The sequence below is a fragment of the Macaca fascicularis genome, chromosome 6, assembly GCF_037993035.2.
Source record: "Macaca fascicularis isolate 582-1 chromosome 6, T2T-MFA8v1.1".
Taxonomy (NCBI): Eukaryota; Metazoa; Chordata; class Mammalia; order Primates; family Cercopithecidae; genus Macaca; species Macaca fascicularis.
Genome location: NC_088380.1, coordinates 174,930,182 through 174,948,946, shown reverse-complemented (window position 1 = coordinate 174,948,946; position 18,765 = coordinate 174,930,182). Strand labels below are relative to the sequence as shown.

General features: G+C 43.5%; 1 protein-coding gene across 15 annotated transcripts in view; it reads right to left on the bottom strand.

The window, feature by feature from the left end:
* TENM2 (teneurin transmembrane protein 2) overlaps nt 1-18,765 on the bottom strand; it is a 1,286,794-nt gene that overhangs the window by 56,650 nt on the left and 1,211,379 nt on the right. For all 15 annotated transcript variants that reach the window (XM_045395034.3, XM_045395036.3, XM_005558468.5 and 12 more), the window contains 6 exons: nt 15,313-15,523; nt 10,439-10,558; nt 6,643-6,904; nt 5,627-5,894; nt 1,952-2,095; nt 1,184-1,433 (listed from right to left, as the gene is read on the bottom strand). In XM_045395034.3, coding sequence (XP_045250969.1) covers nt 1,184-1,433; nt 1,952-2,095; nt 5,627-5,894; nt 6,643-6,904; nt 10,439-10,558; nt 15,313-15,523 — 1,255 coding nt within the window. The remainder of the gene's footprint in view (nt 1-1,183; nt 1,434-1,951; nt 2,096-5,626; nt 5,895-6,642; nt 6,905-10,438; nt 10,559-15,312; nt 15,524-18,765) is intronic.

The window sequence follows — 18,765 nt, the reverse complement described above, 5'->3', positions numbered from 1 at the left end:
ATTCCACCCCACTCCCTACTTCAACCTCCATTGCTTGTTCATTGAAATACAATGTACTCTTGTCTAAGTGGTTAGTGAGACTCTGATGCATTGAGGTACCCTTCCCTGAGCTCACCACCCTCCAGCCACATTAGGCTTCTGTCAGTCCTTAAATCAGTCAGGCTACTGGCTGGTATAGGGCTTTTGAACAACTCTCTGCCTGAGTGCTTTTCTCCAGATCTCCCCATGGCTGACGTCTATCACTCAGATCCTAGCCAAACATCACCTAGTACAAGAGGTTTCTCCAACTAATTCATCTTACGTAGCCTCCTCATCCATGTACCCTCCCTGTCCCCCAGTTCCTGTTTCTTACTCTGTTATATTTCCCCTAAAGCAATTAAGGATACTGGAGATTATTATTTTTTTATTTGCCCACATGATTTTGTCTGTGGCTCCTTATCAGAACACAAACACAACAACAGGTGCTTTTTTGACCCTACTTTTTTTTTTTCTAGTCAGAAAGCCCCTGGGACATGGTATACATTCAACAAATATTTGTTGAATGAAATTTTGCCCCTTTCTTATAGATCTTATTTCTCTCTCTAATTACAGATCTCCTGAGTTGAGGGTCTGAAATCAACTTTCCTGGCAAGAGCATGTCTAAGAGCTTTTAGGGGTCAGTTTTTTCCCAGCACAGAGGGGTCTGGCCTTCAGACTTAGTATCCAGCAATGGGCAGGAGGAATCTACCTAGGCTGGCCAGAAATTACACAGCAAAGCCTACACAGTAAAGGGAGTGCTATCCTAGTGAATGTGCAAAGACCTAGAGAATTTATAGAGAGCTAGCAGATAGTGATGCTCAATACAACATTTTGAATTAGCAAATGAACATTAGTGGTTCTCAAACTTTGATGTATGTCTACAGAGCTTCTTAAAAATAAAAGATGCCTCGGTTGTTCTCCAGTCTGGAGACTAAAAGCCTTGTCTGTAAGTCAGTTGTTGACTATCATATCAAATCTGTGTATGGTTTTTCATAGATACACAAAGCATTTCTCTCACCTCCTTATTTGACTCTGGGCCTAAGTTTTGGATCACAAGGACTATATCTTCTCCAGAGAACCCCAAATGCGGCCCCAGTTACCCAATCAAACTCAAGAGTTATGGGGGGCAAGAGAGCAACAGAAGGTTGCCTGTATGGCCATTTACCGTAACTCCAAGATGCTGGTCACATTTCGAGAGGGAAAGATGCGTCGGATGTAATTGAAGTCGCCCACATAGAGGCTCCCATCGATTCCAACAGCCAGAGCCACTGGGGCCAGCAGCTTGTTGCCTTCAGCAAGGCCGTTGCAGCTGGGACAGGAAATGCTCCGGCGGCGACCGTTGCCCATGATGCTGGTGATGATGGCAGGCTGCTGGGTCAGGAACTGGTTTTCCCCAGTGCCCTTGTGTAGGATTCCTGTGGGGGTTGGAGAATGGGAGGGGTTACTGAAGCCCTCTGGGGAAGACACGTATATTGGCCAACTGGGAGGGAGGGGAAGAGAAAAATTAGGAATCTTCAGTGCTTGAGGAGCTCTCCAACTTCTTCACGATGTGGAGAGAGCTGCAGTGGGGGAGGTGGACCCCACATGCTGTGGCATTGGGTAAAATGACACTTGGGAGGATAACTAAAGAAGCTTGTAATCCCGGCTTCCTGGTAGACTGGGGCAGGAGACTACTTGAGCCTGGGAAGTTGAGGCTGCAGTGAGCTATGATGGCTCCACTCCACTACACTCTGGATGACAGAGCAAGACCCTGTTTCTATTAAAAAAATAATAAAATAAAAGGAGAAGGTAGGAAAATCTATGCATATTTTGAGCACTTGATGAAAAAATGACCAAGGGAAGGGGAGGTGTGACCACTTAAATGCTGAGAAAAGAGACAAGGTTCCAGAGAAGTGGCAAGGCTATGGCTGGGAAAGAAGATGTGTTCACGTACCACTTTTAACATTGAGGATGTGGTGTTTGTCCAGGGACCAGCCACCAAGGTTGGAGGGGTCCAGCTCGAATCCCTGAAGGAGGGCTGTCCTTTTCTCCCAGAGAATTAGACTGGGACAGGTCTCATATTCAAACCCGACAGACACTGAAAGATAAACGGGGTGGGGCAGAGCGAGAGAAAAGAGAGAGTTTACTTGATTACTCCAGAGCTCTGTAGCAAGAATGAGAAGCACGTGTTCGCAGTAATACAGATTCTGTTCCAAAAACTCACTCAAAGAGGCAGGCTGATTGCTTTTCTCCTTGTGATTCTACAATATTAAATTCAGATTTTTGAGTTGAACTCAACCTTGAAACTTTACACAGTAGTACTCTGTGGGGATGGAAAGACCTTTCCAATGAACGACTGGCTTTCAAAAATGACCCTGGTGACATGGAGGGAGGAAAGGAATCATTTGAAAACCTGACACAATTCCCCTTTAGAGATGGACAGGAGACTGTTTCTCTCAGCCTGCTGTTCACGGCATGCATTTATTATATTGTGTGTCATTTATTTCCACTTACTAGGAGAAAGCCCTTTGGGATGGTACTGGCTCATTGACATGGAGATTCTGGGAGCAATAGCTTGTGTAAATTAAGACACTTGATGTGTTCACTCAGGATTCCAGAAAGTGCCAGGAGAGGCAGGCACCAGCAGGGGTACAGCCTGCCAGTTACATGGGGATTCAATGGGGAACAGAATCCAAAAGCTGTTTGTAAAAATGCTGCATTTGCCACATGGACAAATGGGAGAGAGAGGTGGAAATGAAGGACATTAGTCCTAGCTTGGCTCCAAGCTCACGCTTCCTTGGGGCTCCATTTTCCCCACGTGTAAAATGGGTTAAGTGAAGCCTCAATTACTCAGACAGATGTGGTAAGGAGAGATGAGATGAAGCGCTGAGATGCCATACATTTTTAATTGGAACGCTGGTCTAGAAATACGAGGCATTGTTATTATTGCTATTCCTACTGCATTAAACTCTTAACTATGTGTGTCACCTTTGGGGATTCTCTGCAGCTTTAAAAAATTCCTGAGATATAGAAGTGTCAATACAAATGGGGGATGCATTTTTATCTTTTAAAAAACCCTATATATTTCCTAGCTTGTCCTCTGAAAATGCCAAGAAACAAAGGCCAAATGACCAGCCCCAGCAGCAAAGAGAATTGCTAGTGCCTGGCTTGTGGCCTTGATATATTATTTCTCATTAAAAGGAATCAGGGCTTCTGGAAGAAATGGCTGGAGTAAGAAATGAACACAATGACACCAGCCTACTTTATCATACTAGATAGCAAGGAAGGAATCAAAATCTATTAGGGTCATGTCAAAAGGATTTGGGAATGAGCTTGAAAAGGTGCCCACTGACCAAAGATGGGGCCATTTGGCCATTAGTGAGGATAATAACTTCAATGGATTGAAACATACTAGATGCGTTTCGGCCCACGAGTTCATAATGGTATTTAAGAAACATTAATTTGCCACCACTGGATGATGAATCAACTCATTATATTGAAAACTAGTAACTAAAGGGAAATAATCAAACATTTATCTATTCTTTCCTATTTGAACTGTACTTTAAATAACCAAGTAGTTAAGGAGAAAGCATCTCTGCTTAGAAGTATTTCAGCTAATAGATGAAGAAGAAAGTATAGAATTAAAATATCATTTTGCAATCCCTAATGACCGGACAGACTAGGCAATGAACATCAATGGCTACTGAAATCTCTAAAAAATATACAACTTGACTTTAGGTGCCTCTTGACGGAAGGACACAGCCCCACCTATCACCTTGTTCTGCCAGAACAAAAAATCAAAAAATCAAACCTGAACCTGAGAAAGCTTCAAAGCCCAACTATCAATTGTCAGGAGATATAGGGAACAGAGGAACAGGCCAAATATCCATTATTACGCAATTCGAGAACCAACCAATCAATCAACCAACCAACCAACCATGCTATATGGGGAATTCTACAGGCACACAACCCAATTTCTTCAACAAATAAATTATGAAGGTTAGAGAGAGAGAGAAAGATAAGGAAAGATAAAAGAACTTTAAAAAACAGTTTAAGAGAAATCAACCAATTGCAAAAGGTGGATCTTATGGGATATTGAGACAAAGTATTAATAGTTTATGGTATTTGTCAGGCAATTGAAATATTGAACAATGATGGGCTATGTGATGGTTTTAGGGAATTATTGTGTTTTTTTGTTGTGATGATATTGTTTTTATATTTTTAGAGTGTTTTTAGAGATACATTCTTAAATATTACAGATTGAATGATGTGATGTCTAGGACTTGCTTCAGAAAAATGTAGGAGAAAGGGGAGTGGATGGGGGTATGAAAAAAGAGGCCTCATCGTGAGTTGATAATGGTAGGCGCTGGAGTATATGGAAGTGCATTACAATATTTAGTCTACTTTTTGATATTGGCTGTCATTTTGATATTAGCTAAAGACAGATATTTTATATATATATATTTATATATATATTTATATATATATATATTTGATTAGCTAGTGTTGTATATTAAATGCACTAGTTACTCTGGGAACTTCTTACTATCTTGGTTAGGTTAACTCCACTTACTGATGAAGCAGACATCCAGGGCTGTATCCTAAGCAGGTGTAACCTGTCAGTGGCATGATCTTGGGCAAATTTCTTACCCTTTCCCTCCTGCCCCATATGCACAATGGGGTTATGAGAGTGCCTACTTGAGGGGTTATTGAGAGGTTACCCAAGACAAAGGATTTAGCACAATGCTCTCTGCATGAAGGGAAAGTCTGATAAACATTGGCTGCCAATTATAGTGAAAATTTCTGAGGTGCTAGTTTCTTACTTTGGTAACTTATCTTTACAGTTCTTAAAATACACACGACTATTGGTGAAGAGAACACAGGATTCTGGATTTTAATTAATTCCTAGATAGCTTTCTACATGTAGGAAGATACAAGGTAGGTTAAGATTAATCTACAGCTCACAACTCTGATAACGGTAGGACCCTTCTCTTACGAAGATCTTTCGTAAGGAGGGAATCGTGATTCCTTCAAAAGACAAAGCCCTGGAACATAGCATGTGGCTTTCTGATCTCCTCAAACCCTGTTTTCTGATTATCCAGGGGCATTCTGTGCCATTTACAAGTGCTGTGTCTGGAACATGAACTAGCCCCTGACCACCTCTCTCCCATCATCTTGAATATTTTCCTTTTCCACTACACTCCAGCTACACTGGCCTTCTCTCTGTCTATTAAACACACCCTGCTCTTCTCTCTGCCTGAAATCCTCTTTTTCTGATTTTCATGTGGTTCCTTCTTGTCATTAAAGTCTTTGCTTAAATGCTGCCCTGCGGAGGAGCCTTCCCTAAATACTTGCCACAGTTGCCCCTCCTTCCCAATATAGATCATTTACTTTTATTTTCTTATTAGCACTTATCCTTTTTGATATTTCTTTGTTTCATTTGTATTTATTATCTCAATACCTTACCAAAATGTAAAGCCATGGAAGAGGAATCTTATCTGTCTTCTTGACCACTGTGTCCTTATCTACTGGAATGGTGCTTGGCATATCCTTGGAACTCAATAAATATGGGTCGAATTAACACACGACTAAATCCATTGATCAATAAGTGGTTGAAACCAAAACATACCAACAGCATCTGAGAGTCCATACACCCTTTGGCCATATGCATCTGTCTTGTCCCAGATGAAGGTGTAGGCCAGGTTGGGAGAAGCCTGGAATGACTTCTGGAAGAGATGCCCCTCGACAGCCACCATCAGGTGAACCCTGATGAGGTTCAGGGGCACTGTGGACTGGGTCATGGTGATCTTCAGCAGTGACTTGTACCCTGCAGTTCTGGAGCTCAGATAGCGAAGTTTCACACTGGAACCAGGGAGCTCGATTTCTTCATGAAGAACCTGGAGAGGAAACACGTGGCAGATACAAACCTCAAACACACCTGTGCAGGTAAACTGTAACCCTGATACTCTCAGTCTGCTATGTCTCTCACTGAGGCATCACATTTTATGTGGGTGCAAGAACCACTTACCACCACTGAGAAAGAACAACGACAACAACAACAACAAAAACTTTATCCTCCACCATAGAGTAATGGGGCTGAGTTTATGATTTTTGGATTAATAATTATTCTTGGTCACTGTTGTGTTTCTTTTTGAAAAACCACAGTGTTGGCAAAAGATGTAAATAAGAACAGCAGGCTTTATTGCTAGCTGCATGCAAGGAGGCCACGAGAGGCTGTAATTATATGAACCTACAACTTCCACTGACAATCCGTATAAAGCAACAGGGAGGCAATAATATAATATGCCCTCTGCCGTAACACCAATGTAGATCATTAAAGTGCCTCTTATCATGTATCTCTGTAACTAACAGGAATAAAAAGCAATTTGCAGGTGGGTTGCACATATGTATGTTGTTTTTATTTTATTAAAAGCTCTGATGACTGCCAAAGTCTTGAATGACTATCTGCAAACATGCAGAACAGCCAAGAAGGATTCAAACTTACATCTCTGGTGGCTATAAATTTTATTATGCTCCCACTGTTTTCACTCCCCTATATTAGTTTCTAGTCCACTCGGGGAGAGGCAGTGTCCAGTTGGTTTTGGTTAGGGAAGTCCTGAGAGTCCTGCCCCGGCACTGCCCTACCTGGGTCTCAGGCACGATGGGATTCTGCCCAGGGGCAGCACTGAAGAAGGTGGACAGAGGGGAGGAGATGATGATTGGATCGGGCCGGACAAAGCCACTGAGGTCACAGCTGGGGATGGAGTTCTCCTCGGTCTTCATCACCAGGGTGTCCATGGCATAAAAGCTGTTCCACGGCAGCCACACGGTGCGCTCCTGGCTCATGAACGGGGCTCGTTCAAAGTGTAGAGTCAAGGAAGCACCTCCATTGGCGATCAGGTCGAACCTGGAGAGGGAGTAAATGAGCTGATGAGAGGGTAGACTCACCTTTAGACAAAGCAGGATGCCTCTCCTCCTCCCCTGATGGCCATGGGATGGGCAGAGCACAGAGGAGAACATGGGCTTTGGAGACAGACAGGTGGGGCTGGAACCCAAGCTCTATTACTTACTAGTTGAGTGGCAATGGGCAAGTTACTAACCTCTCTGAGCCTAAGTTTCTTCATCTGTAAAATGGGAATAATTACACCAATACACATGGCATGGCTAAGAGTGAAACATCATGAGTGTAGAGCAGAGCTCAACAAACTATGACCCATGAGCTAAATCCGGCCCACCACCTGTTTTGCTAAATAAAGTTTTACTGGGCAGGGCGCAGTGGCTCACGGCTGTAATTCCAGCACTTTTGGAGGCTGAGGTGGATGGATCCCTTGAGGTCAGTAGTTCAAGACCAGCCTGGCCAACATGGTGAAACCCTGTCTCTACGAAAAATACAAAAATTAGCCAGACGTGGTGGCGGGTGCCTGTAGTCTCAGCTACTCAGGAGGCCAAGGCAGAAGAATTGCTTGAACCTGGCAGGTGGAGGTTGCAGTGGGCCGAGATTGCACCACTGTACTCCAGCCTGGGTGATAGAGTGAGACTAAAAAAAAAGGGTTCATTGGCATACAGTTATACCCATTTGTTTATATATGTTTTAGGCTGTTTTCCTGCTGTAATGGCAGAGCTGAGTTGTTAGTGACAAGCCACATGGCCAGCAAAGCCTAAACTACTGTCTGGGCCTTTACAGAAAATGTTGCTGGCCATTCGTGTAAAGCACTTAGCACAGTCCTAGGCTAATAGAGTGTTCAATAAATAGTGTAATCATAACAATACTACGTTAGGACACAGGGAGGAGCTCATTACAGCATTCTTCTAATCAGTCTCTGCTCTGTGGCTGATTTCTTTGACAATGGTTCTTAAGCTATATTTCTGTTTGTTCCTTAAGAGCTGGATGGAGGTGTACTACCTGTAAAGTAGAATAAAGGTAGCTTTTTCCCAATTAACAGAAAACAAGAACGTTAACAGAGACTAGTGTCCTAATTTTAAGCTTTATTTTACCTCACCTCTAGAATTTCATCTCTCTCTCTCTCTTTTTTTTTTTTTTTGAGACGGAGTCTCCCTCTGGGGCCTAGATTGGAGTACAGTGGCGCGATCTGGGCTCACTGCAACCTCCGCCTCCCAGGTTCAAGCGATTCTCCTGCCTCAGCCTCCCAAGTAGCTGGAATTACAGGCTCCCACCACCACGCCCAGCTAATTTTTTGTATTTTCAGTAGAGACGGGGTTTTACCGTGTTAACCAGGATGGTCTCGATCTCCTGATTTTGTGATCTGCCTGTCTCTGCCTCCCAAAGTGCTGGGATTACAGGTGTGAGCCACTGCACCTGGCCTTAGAATTTCATCTCTTTGAGGGCAGTGGTGCTGTCTGTCTTGCTCCCTTCAGAATCCCCAGCAGCTAAGGGTACTTGGATCACAGTAAAAACTTGGTAAAAATATACTTGACTCGCTGGTTTCATCCAATCTTAGTAACACATTTGGTGTTTTTCAGTAAATGTGAATGAACAGGGAGCATATGAATATTAAGATAAATATCAGAGCATGTACAGCACAATAGTTTACTTATTAATTACTTTATGTGTTTATTTATTGGGCATGCACACTGCTGGGGATAGTTCTGCATAGAGTACAGAAAAGAGTCAAATGTCTTGAAGTCAAATTGTTCCTACTTGGCACAGTAGAATCAATATGAATATTTGGGGCACATGCCACTATGCAACAGATTGTGGGATTCCTCAGAGCATTCCCAAGCACGTCTTGTGACTTCCACAGCTTTGCAACCTGAATAAGCTGAAGAGTAACTGATCCAGGAGGTTGGATAGATGATCTGGGAAGTGGACTTGGGGCATAATTACTCAGGAAGCAGTAGAGAGGGATGCAGAAGAAAGGGACAAATAGCAAATCAAGGACTCAGCAATGTCTTCTTCTGTTGTCTTACGGGACTTCAGAGCAATTGACTGAAGGATGTCAGTTCTTCAAGAACACTGGCCTGGGCGTGGTGGCTAATGCCTGTAATCCCAGAACTTTGGGAGGCCGAGGTGGGTGGATCACTTGAGGGTAGGAGTTCGAGACCAGCCTGGCCAACATGGTGAAACCTGGTCTCTACTAAAAATACAAAAATTAGCCAGGCGTGGTGGCGGGCCCTGTAATCCCAGCTACTTGGGAGGCTGAGGCAGGAGAATCGCTTGAACCTGGGAGGCGGAGGTTGCAGTGAGCCAAGATCGTGCCATTGCACTCCAGCCCGGGCGACAAGAGCGAGACTCTATCTCAAAAAAAAAAAAAAAAACAAAACAAAAAAAAAACACCACCACAACAAAAAACACTGGCTTCTAAGAATGAACAAGGGCCAGAGTAATTTTGAAAGGCACACATCTGCCATCCTGTGCTTTAAAATAATTAAATTTGGCTACAGAAATGTATGAGTGAGATATCAGAAATTTCATGAATATTGAAGATTTGATATGAATCTTTAGACTCCTTGTTTGGGTTTCAGAGGTGGGAGAGTGAAGGTAGTGCTCCTGGGGGCTGGTAATTGTTGAAACTGCCTTTAAGGCTACCTTGGGGCATTAGAAAGAAAATCAGGCCAGATTCTTTGCCAGAGAAAGGTAAAAAAAAAAACCCTGTTCTTACCTCTGTGATATATCCAAGATTTTCCAGAGTGCATTTTACAGAAAGAGTGTTGGATCAGATTTGTAGCCACAGTTCCCTTCGCATTTAAAATAGAATGCCATAATTGTGTGTGTGTCTGTGTGATTTTTAGCCCAGAGTAAGTCAGTGTTTTTTCCCTCCCATAGATTTCTTTTCTTCTTCTTATCTTTTTCTTTAAATTTCTCCTCTATGCCCAAATGGATTAAGGAAATAACAGAGCTTTCATCTTGATGGGGGCTGAACGGGTACATGTTTCCAATCAGAAGATAATAGGGAGAGGTTGCCTCCTTCACACAGCAGGGTGACTGCTAAATGTATTTAATTAGACTTCTCTGATTACACGCCACCCCCTCCAAACAGTAGTGAAAACAACGCAACTCCTAAAGCCACAGATGAAAGCAGAAGGGGATCACCACAGGACGCTATGTCATGTGGATTCCTGTCACCCTGCACTGCCTTTGATTTAAAACAGGAGTTCGTTTCTAAGAGCTACCTTCCCTTCTTTTTCTAGAATCTGCCCCCATCCCAAAACACACACACACACACACACACACGTGCACTGACCTGACATTAAAAAGACGAGGTGGCTGTGAGCTGTACTAGGTAAGCTGGCTTTCCTATTTATTTTCTGTTTTTGATGCCACATCAAAAAGCATGAAATGTCTTTGGGGGAATCCTCACTAGGGGACTGGCCTAGTGGACATTCCAGTTCACCAGGGGGAATCCTGTGGTTCCACGCCAACAGCGCCGTCTGTCTCTTTGCACACACGTGTGGTGCTGAGTAGGTCCGAGCCCCTACTTACGTGCCATCCTGGCGGGTGATGGTGTAGCCGTATTTTGGGTACTTGACAAAAGACACGTTCACACCGACCAGGGGAGTTCCATCTGTAGTTACTACTTGGCCTCGGATGAGAGAAACCAAGCTGAGAAAGAAAAAAACCGAAGTCTCTGAGCCACATGAAGGAGAACAAAGAGACAATTCCCCACTGCCTCTGCTCCCTCATCCTCGTCTGGTTCCTCAGGCAAGGAGAAGGCTTCCAACATTAACTTCTGGTTTCCCACAACCACACTAGTGACATTTTGGGGTGAAATCTATGAGCAGCATCTCCTGTCACCGAGCTGGGCCATGGGGTCTCCTGGGCACCCGCCTTCCACTCTTGGCCTTGCTCTATTTCTTGACACTGTTTGGCTTTTGTTTGGCTTGAGCTTCAGGTTGTCCCTCATCATTCCCAGGTGCTTCTTAGCCGGGCACCGAGAGTGCCATACTCGGGTGAGAGCTTCCACATCTGGCTACTTATTTCCATTTTTTAGCTTTGGAGGATGGCCATGTTACTCTTCTAGAGGCCAGAATGTCAGAGGGGGTAGAGGGGAGCACAGAGAGTTTTATGGCTGGGAAATACATAGGCATTGTCTTTTGCTGCCCTCTAAGAGCAAAATTTCTCATAATCTCAGAATGTCAGGGGGGTAGAAGGGAGCACAGAGAGTTTTATGGCTGGGAGATACATATGCATTGTCTTTTGTTGCCCTCTAAGAGCAAAATTTCTCATAATCCATGAGGGTCTGAGGAAAAGAGAACTTTGGAGATACATATAGCAAAACCCTTCAATATACACATTCAATAAATATACACATTTCTGCTAGGAATATATTGGATTCTGGATTCTATGTTACTACATATTTCTCTCATGTCAAGTTCCTGCTATCTTGGAGGGTTTTGAAATCCTACCAATTTATTTCCAGTGTTACAGAACATCTCTCTCTTTCCAGACACAGTAACTAGAACTTTCCCACAAATCCCGGTTTCCAACCAGCTACCCCTGGGAAAGTCCTATAAAGCCAAAGAGATATTACAATATTCTGCTCAAAGTCCACGGAGGGAGAACGCGCATGTCTCCTCTCATCTGAATTCTCTTGACTTCACAGAGAAATGGGACAATGAGAAGCTCCATTTCTGCACCGAGCCCCCAGCCGACTGGGCAATTTGGCAAAAGAAGAGAGGTTCTCAGGCTCCCAGGGTCCTGGACACACTCCCAGTTTCCGAACGAGGTGATCAACTGACCCGTCTTTTGCCAGAACCTTGTCAAAGTCGGCTAGATTTTTGGAATGCACTTACTTTTGCATTCCCAGTTGTCCTGAAAACCGGAGGGATGCTGTCTCCCGTATCTCTCTTTTTATTAGCAATACCCCCAGCTGTTCAACTCCAACCCTTTGATGATGTCAGGAGTGTTTAGACTGTTCCACTGACAGCTCTAATTGTCTGCTACTGGCTGCCTAACAAATGAATGTCATTTTTAGCTGGTTTTAACCACAATGCTAGACTCTTTTAAAGTGGAAAACTAATTTATGAAAATAATCCTTTTGTTCAATTCCATTTTCTTATTGTAGCTCGGACTAAGATTTCTTTAAGACCTTACCAGACACTATTTTAAAATCAGTGATGTGTGTTGACGACCACAAGGTACACAGTGCTCATGATGAGAAAACAAAATTGAAAGTACATTCCTCAGTGGAGTCCCCCCACCCTTCCTTTTTTTCTACAACCGCTATTTCTTTTAAATCATTCCTGCAGCAGAAGGCTTTGCAGCGTGCCGTAGGAATAACAGGAGTAGTGCTGCCTGTGATTTCTATCCTCTATTTTTCAAATTCTTCCTCGCTGCTGGCTTCCTATCGTTTCCAGGCAGTCAATTTGCAGAAAAGATTCAGCTAAGACATACTATCAGTTCATTTCTATTTATGATTATTGATGTGTAACAATTATCACATTATCTAGATAGTGAGATCTGCTCTATAAATTATAGTGTTGGAGTCAAGGCATTTCAGTTATTTTTGTATGCCATTATCTAGGGGAACGCCCTTTTAGAAGTCTTGAATTTTCAAGTTCTTTTTTACTCCTCGCTTTGTCCTTCGTTATTTGTCAGATGATAATGTACTGGAATTCACATGCTTACTGAACTTCAACCTATGTCTTGGAGTTACATTTCATATTTCTGAATTATGTATCCATGCAGACAGCTGGAGAGCCTGGGCTCATTTGGGTGGTGCCATTTATTGTTCACATTCAAAGCTTCAGAGAGGCTTTCTCTAAAGCAACTTTCTTTCAGGTCTCCTGGGCTGGCATAGTCTACCAAATATTCTGGGGTTCCTGACTGTTCACCTGTATTTTGGCTCTAGCTCAAGGTGCCTTCTGGAAGTGGGAACCATTGATGAGGAGAATAAGATAAAATTAGAAGGGCCAGGTGAAGAAAGCGTGAAAGGGAGAATATCAGGAAATGACTGGATGTAGGGTAGAAACAATGAGAGGTTAATGAGGAAGCAGATTGAAACAGACCTTCAGAGGATGCACAGGCCTTCAGAGCATGCATTTTCAGTATAAGTAAACTACAAACCCCACTGAAATGCTTATGGCCCAGTGCAAGCTCTGCCCAGTCACAGGTCTCTAGCAAGGTGAATTATGTTCATAATTAAAAGGAAGTATACTTACAGAATCTGTTCTAGAACTAGGATTTAACAAGCGGAGTAAATACTTTTTATTTATCAGAGATCTGCAGTTTTTAAAAAAAATTTTCTTGAGAGATTCTTCTACTAAAAGAAACAGTAATAACACTGTGTATAGTATATGTTAAAGTCAAATAAAATAGAAAGATGAATCTCTAAATTTAAAATGTTTTATTTGGGAAGCAAAAATTGCAATTCAGGGCATATGCATGGGGTAGTCTTCAGGATGTCTGAAGAACAGAGAAGTTTGGAGGTTTTACAAGGAGAAGTGTTACTTACTCTTTTGAGAGAACGTTAACTGGGACTGGTAAAGTTTTGGCGATCTAGTGAGTTCTGACTGGTGAATGATGGTGGTGGGTACAACTAGTCTCAGAGTCATAGTAGGTTGTTTCAGTTGCTATTAGATAACTGGTTTCAGGTTACAGCAGGCAGTTTCAGTAGCCAGGCCTGGGGAGAATTACATTTCTAGGGCAATGTTATGTGCCCAGAGTGCTTTTTCTTCCTGGTTTCTTGACTCTGCTTTAGTTGGGTATGACAAGAATGACCCAATTCGTCTGATCAACTTTTACATATTTAATAGTATTATCCTAATTTTACTAATCAAGAAAATGAGGTTTATGAGCCCAACACGATATCGATAGGAGGTGTCAGGGCTGAAATAGAGGAGGGCTGAGATTATTTTTATTTTTCTATTATTTCTTTTTCTATTTTATTTTTAGTAAAATGAGAACAGAGAGAAGCAAAAGTTGTTGGCCTAAGGTGACCTTGTTAAGACACTCATATTCAAAAGAGCTGCAGGAATTGAGGCTCTCCAACTTTCCAGAGAGCTCTAACAGGCTGTAGAATTAGCTGTGCTGCCACCCATCTCTTCCCTGTCCCACCCTCACAGGGTTCTCTCGGCTGAGGGGCTGAGTCGGAGTCCAGGACCGATGAAAGGCTCATGACGGGGGCTCCCAGATAATCACTTATAAAGTTAGGGGCTTCTGTTAGAAGGGAAGTCTGGTATTTCTTCCCTGCTTGGAAGCCGAGAGAAGTAGCATACTTCCAGAGTTGCTCCTGGACCTACCTGAATGAGGATAAAGAGAAATAAGAGAAAGATGGCACAATGGGGGTCGTCAGGGCTGCAAAGGGGCCAGGACCATCCTACCCAAGTTCCTAGTACCTAGAAGTTTTGTGAAAAAGGACCTGACAAGCAGTATTTATTTCTCGATGTGAAGGACCACAGAGATGGGGTGTGGCATCCCCAAGTAGACCATGCCCCTCCTTCCTGCATTAGCGTACACCATCGACATCTGGACCCAGACCAATTTGAGAGGGAGATGAAGCATGGCCAAGCCATAAGAAGACCCCTAGCCTCTCCTACCCCTCCTCTCTACCCTCAGAATCATACATAGTGCATAGAAAAGAGGAGGGGATGGGGTGGTGGGGAAGTGTCTGCAAGACAAACCTTCCCCTTGCTTTCTTCTCCAGGAGCACAGTTCTAACTTGTCCTAGGGTGAAGTTGAAGACAAAATGAATCTATAACTTGACCCTAGAATATTCATAAGCCTCAAATTAGCAACTAAGAGCAATAATAAACCGGAGAGAATGAAGGGTGAAACGCAGTGGCACAATGCTTTGCACACAGTAGGTAATCAGGAGAGGCAATAAATGGAATTATTGTATGGATTAGAGATAATCTACACAAAGTCTCTGGCTCATCCTAGGTGCTCAATAAATCCTTGCAACTGGCATCATCTTGACTCTAAGATGCCACTGAATGATAGGTTATGTTATCAAGTTAATAACAGCTTTTGAAAATACTCTATTGAGTGAACTATTTCAGCAATGCTTGAACAAAAGCCACTATCAGAGGCATTATAAAGGGAGATTTAATATAATGACAATAACATCATAAAATAACAGATTTTAAAAATGATCTAAAAACCAGGGAATCAACAGGTTTCTCCAGCAGATTCTGGGTTAAAGATGGTGATATCCTGCAAAGACACTAGGGCTCCGTTCTGGAGCCCAACACAAAGTGAGGAAAGGGCACTTCTCTGAGGCCCCCTTGGAGGGAGGTGCCTCTAGAGGGGCAGATTCCAGGCCAGTTGGGTCCCCAGGAAAGCTGGAGCACTTCCTCCGGCTCCAACAGGAAGAAAATCAGTGACTTCAGCAGCTTGCAGGGACAGAGGGTGCCTACCTGCTGTTGAAAGGGTTCTCTCCAGGAATGATGTGGGTGCTATCCTTGCCTGCCAAGAGCTTGATACGGTCATAGAAGGACTTCACTGCGGGCCAATCCGTCTGGCCCTGCTGAATGATGTCCAGTGGGTCCCGGGACCCCCGGCAGAGCAGGCTGTTCTGACAGGCTGACTGTAGGCAGCAGTCAGGGTCCAGGCAATCCACCAGGCCATCTGGAAGGGCAGAGGCAGAGCCAGAGTCAGCGGATTTCATGGCATAAAGCTGTTTGGAGACACTAACACCTTTGTTACCAGCACAGGCATGAGCAGCATCAAACGTACCCAAGGGCCTGAGGTGGCAGGTTTCACACAGCAAGCCTCATCCAATTCCAATCTATACACATAGAAAACAAAAGACTGAAAGGAAATAATTTAAAATGTTGACGAATGGTTATCCTCATGTAGCAGATTAGTGTGTTTCTCTTCTTTATTGTGCTTTTCTGGAATTTCTACTTTTTTTCTACTATGACAAAGTATTATTTGAGTGGGAAAATAAAAACAAAAACTTTGCTTTTAAACAACGCAGCACAGTTAATTACCCACAGCCAGTTCCCAGGGGTCTGTGCTAATGGGTACACAAGAAATCAAAATGCATGGAATTTCTGGCTGGGCGTGGTAGCTCATATCTGTAATCCTAGCACTCTGGGAGACTGAAGGAGAAGGATCGATTGAGCCCAGGAGTTTGAGACCAACCTGGGCAACATAGTGAGACGCTGTCTCTATTAGAAATACATTTTTTAAAAAAATCAAATTAAAAAAAACTCAAATGCATGGAATTCCTTACATCTCACTTTAATGGAGAAAAGTATTCTATCCCACTCCCTCTAAGCCAGGAAGGGAACTGCTGACCAATTAGAAACCCAGGTGCTGTGAGTTTTACATTTTCTAGGAAATGTGGAGAAACAGCTTTGGCTTGGGAATCTGGAAATTAAGCCCTCAGTTTCCACAGTAGTTTCTGGTTCTGTCTTCCTGTATGCCCTCAGGACTCGGAACATTCTTATGTACTTGCCCAGAGTCCTGTGCCTCCATCCCTTTACCTGGGCTGATTCCTATTTACTCATCCACCATTCAACAAACATTTGAGTGGTGTCCATGTGCTGGCAACAAGAGAGACCGCAAAGAACCATGGAGACTGTGTTTAAGGAGCTCATGGTAGAGTGGGGGAAACTGACAGGACTCACTCATCCTTTAAGATCAAGTTTAGGTGTGGCCTCTTCTTCCAGGAAGCCTTCTAGATGATGCCCCTGGCCAGGTTATTGCTACAAACTGAATGTCTGTGATCCTTCAAAGTTCGTATGTTGAAAACTTAACTCCCAATGTGATGGTATTAGGAGCGGGGCTTTTGGGAGGTAATGAAGTCATGAGGGTGGAACTCTTACAAATGGATGAGTGTCCTTATAAATGAGACCCCAGAGAGCACTTTAGTACTCTTTCTGCCACGTGTGGACACAGCAAGAAGACTGCAGTCTATCAATCAAGAATCAGGGCCTCACCAGACACTGAATCTGCTGGTGCCTTGATCTTGGACTTCCCAGCCTCCAGGACTGTGAGAAATAAATGTTTGTTGTTCAAGTCCTCCAGTCTATGGTATTTTTGTTGTAGCAGCCCAAACTGACCGAGACAGTTAGGAATCCCTGTTCTGTACATCCGTGAATCAGAGGTTCTCAAAGAAGCATTCTGCATCAGAATCCTGCAGGAAGAATAAACGGCCCACCCCACATCTCCCCAGGGAGAGAGCCTCCAGGAGCAGGCCCTGGAATCTGCATTTTAAACGTGATTCTCAGGTGATTCTAACGCACAATACGATTTAAAAACCATTGTTAATGCCAACTTGCTTACACTAGAATTAATGACCTCTTAAGGCTCGCCTCCCTATCTGGAAAATGAGCTCTTTGAAGAGAAGAATGATGTCTTATTAATTTTATATTCCTTCCTCTCTTAGTACCAAGTACAGAATCGGGCACTCAACAGACGTTTGTTGAATGAATAAAATGACTGCTTCCCATTCCTCACATGTCTGTGAGGGCTGAAGATGGGAATGTTTAGGGCAGTGTTTGCTCCTTGGAATTTCTGATAAGAATGAATTCATTAGCCAATCCTTATCCACTCGGCTGGGAGCTGATTGAACACACAGTGCAGAATCTTGGAGGATAACTTGCTTGCACCTCCTGGATTTGATAGCAAGGCAGTTTTTTGGACCATAATTAGAATCATGGAAACATGCACTCAAACCCTGGGCTGTGCCTTGACAAACACTTGTACTGGAACGCTGAATCAGAGGCCTGGCTGGGTGCTTTAAATTTACTACAATGTAATTTTTTGGCATTACTCTTTTCGTTTGGTTCCACTAATGAAAATGAAATATGTAATTTCACCAAAGTTCCACTGTAATTTAGCAATTAATGTGCAATTATTTTAATGCATTACTTTCTTTTTAGCAAACAAACAAATTAGGAGGTTGCATGTTTTGCTTGGCTTTAAATTACTAAAACTAGCCTCTCATTTTCCACATGGGCGAATGTTGCTCATGTGCCTCGTAACACATTTAGATTTACACAATTTCCTAGAAATGCAGACACAGGAGGGTGAGCAGGCATGCACACTTTAAATTGAGAGACTTTCGAAATCAAGGCTCTGAACATCTCAGGCTGATGTGCTAGGTGAATCAGATACTCCCCAGCTCCACGGAGCCTGGCAAACCTCAGACCCTAGAAACAGCACTAGAGATTGTATCTTAGTAGCAGGATGATATCCAGGCATTGTTTCAGATCCACATTCAGGCTGTCCAATCTGGAGGGCCACTGGCAGAATAAGAAAAAAAAGAAAAACAGTGCATAGAATTCTGCCTTGAACATCACCTTCCATGGGCTGCCTTCACTAGACAGAAGGGCTCTACCATGGAATGCCTGTTTCAGATTTAAAAAATAACCTGCTGAGATAGGCTGGCAGGGCTTCATTCAGCAGTCACAAGAAGCTCCTCAGGTGAGAAGAAACCCACTGCTGTTAGCACTACAGATTTCTTTTTTTTTTTTTGAGACGGAGTCTCGCTCTGTCGCCCAGGCTGGAGTGCAGTGGCCGGATCTCAGCTCACTGCAAGCTCCGCCTCCTGGGTTCACGCCATTCTCCTGCCTCAGCCTCCCGAGTAGCTGGGACTACAGGCGCCCGCCACCACGCCCAGCTAGTTTTTTGTATTTTTTTTTTTTTTTTAGTAGAGACGGGGTTTCACCATGTTAGCCAGGATGGTCTCGATCTCCTGACCTCGTGATCCGCCCGTCTTGGCCTCCCAAAGTGCTGGGATTACAGGCTTGAGCCACCGTGCCCGGCTTGCACTACAGATTTCTTTAAGGTCACCAGCCTCCTCTGATTAGGAGTACCATCCATCTCTGGTGGCCTTTCCCTCCTGAAGCTGGGGAAGT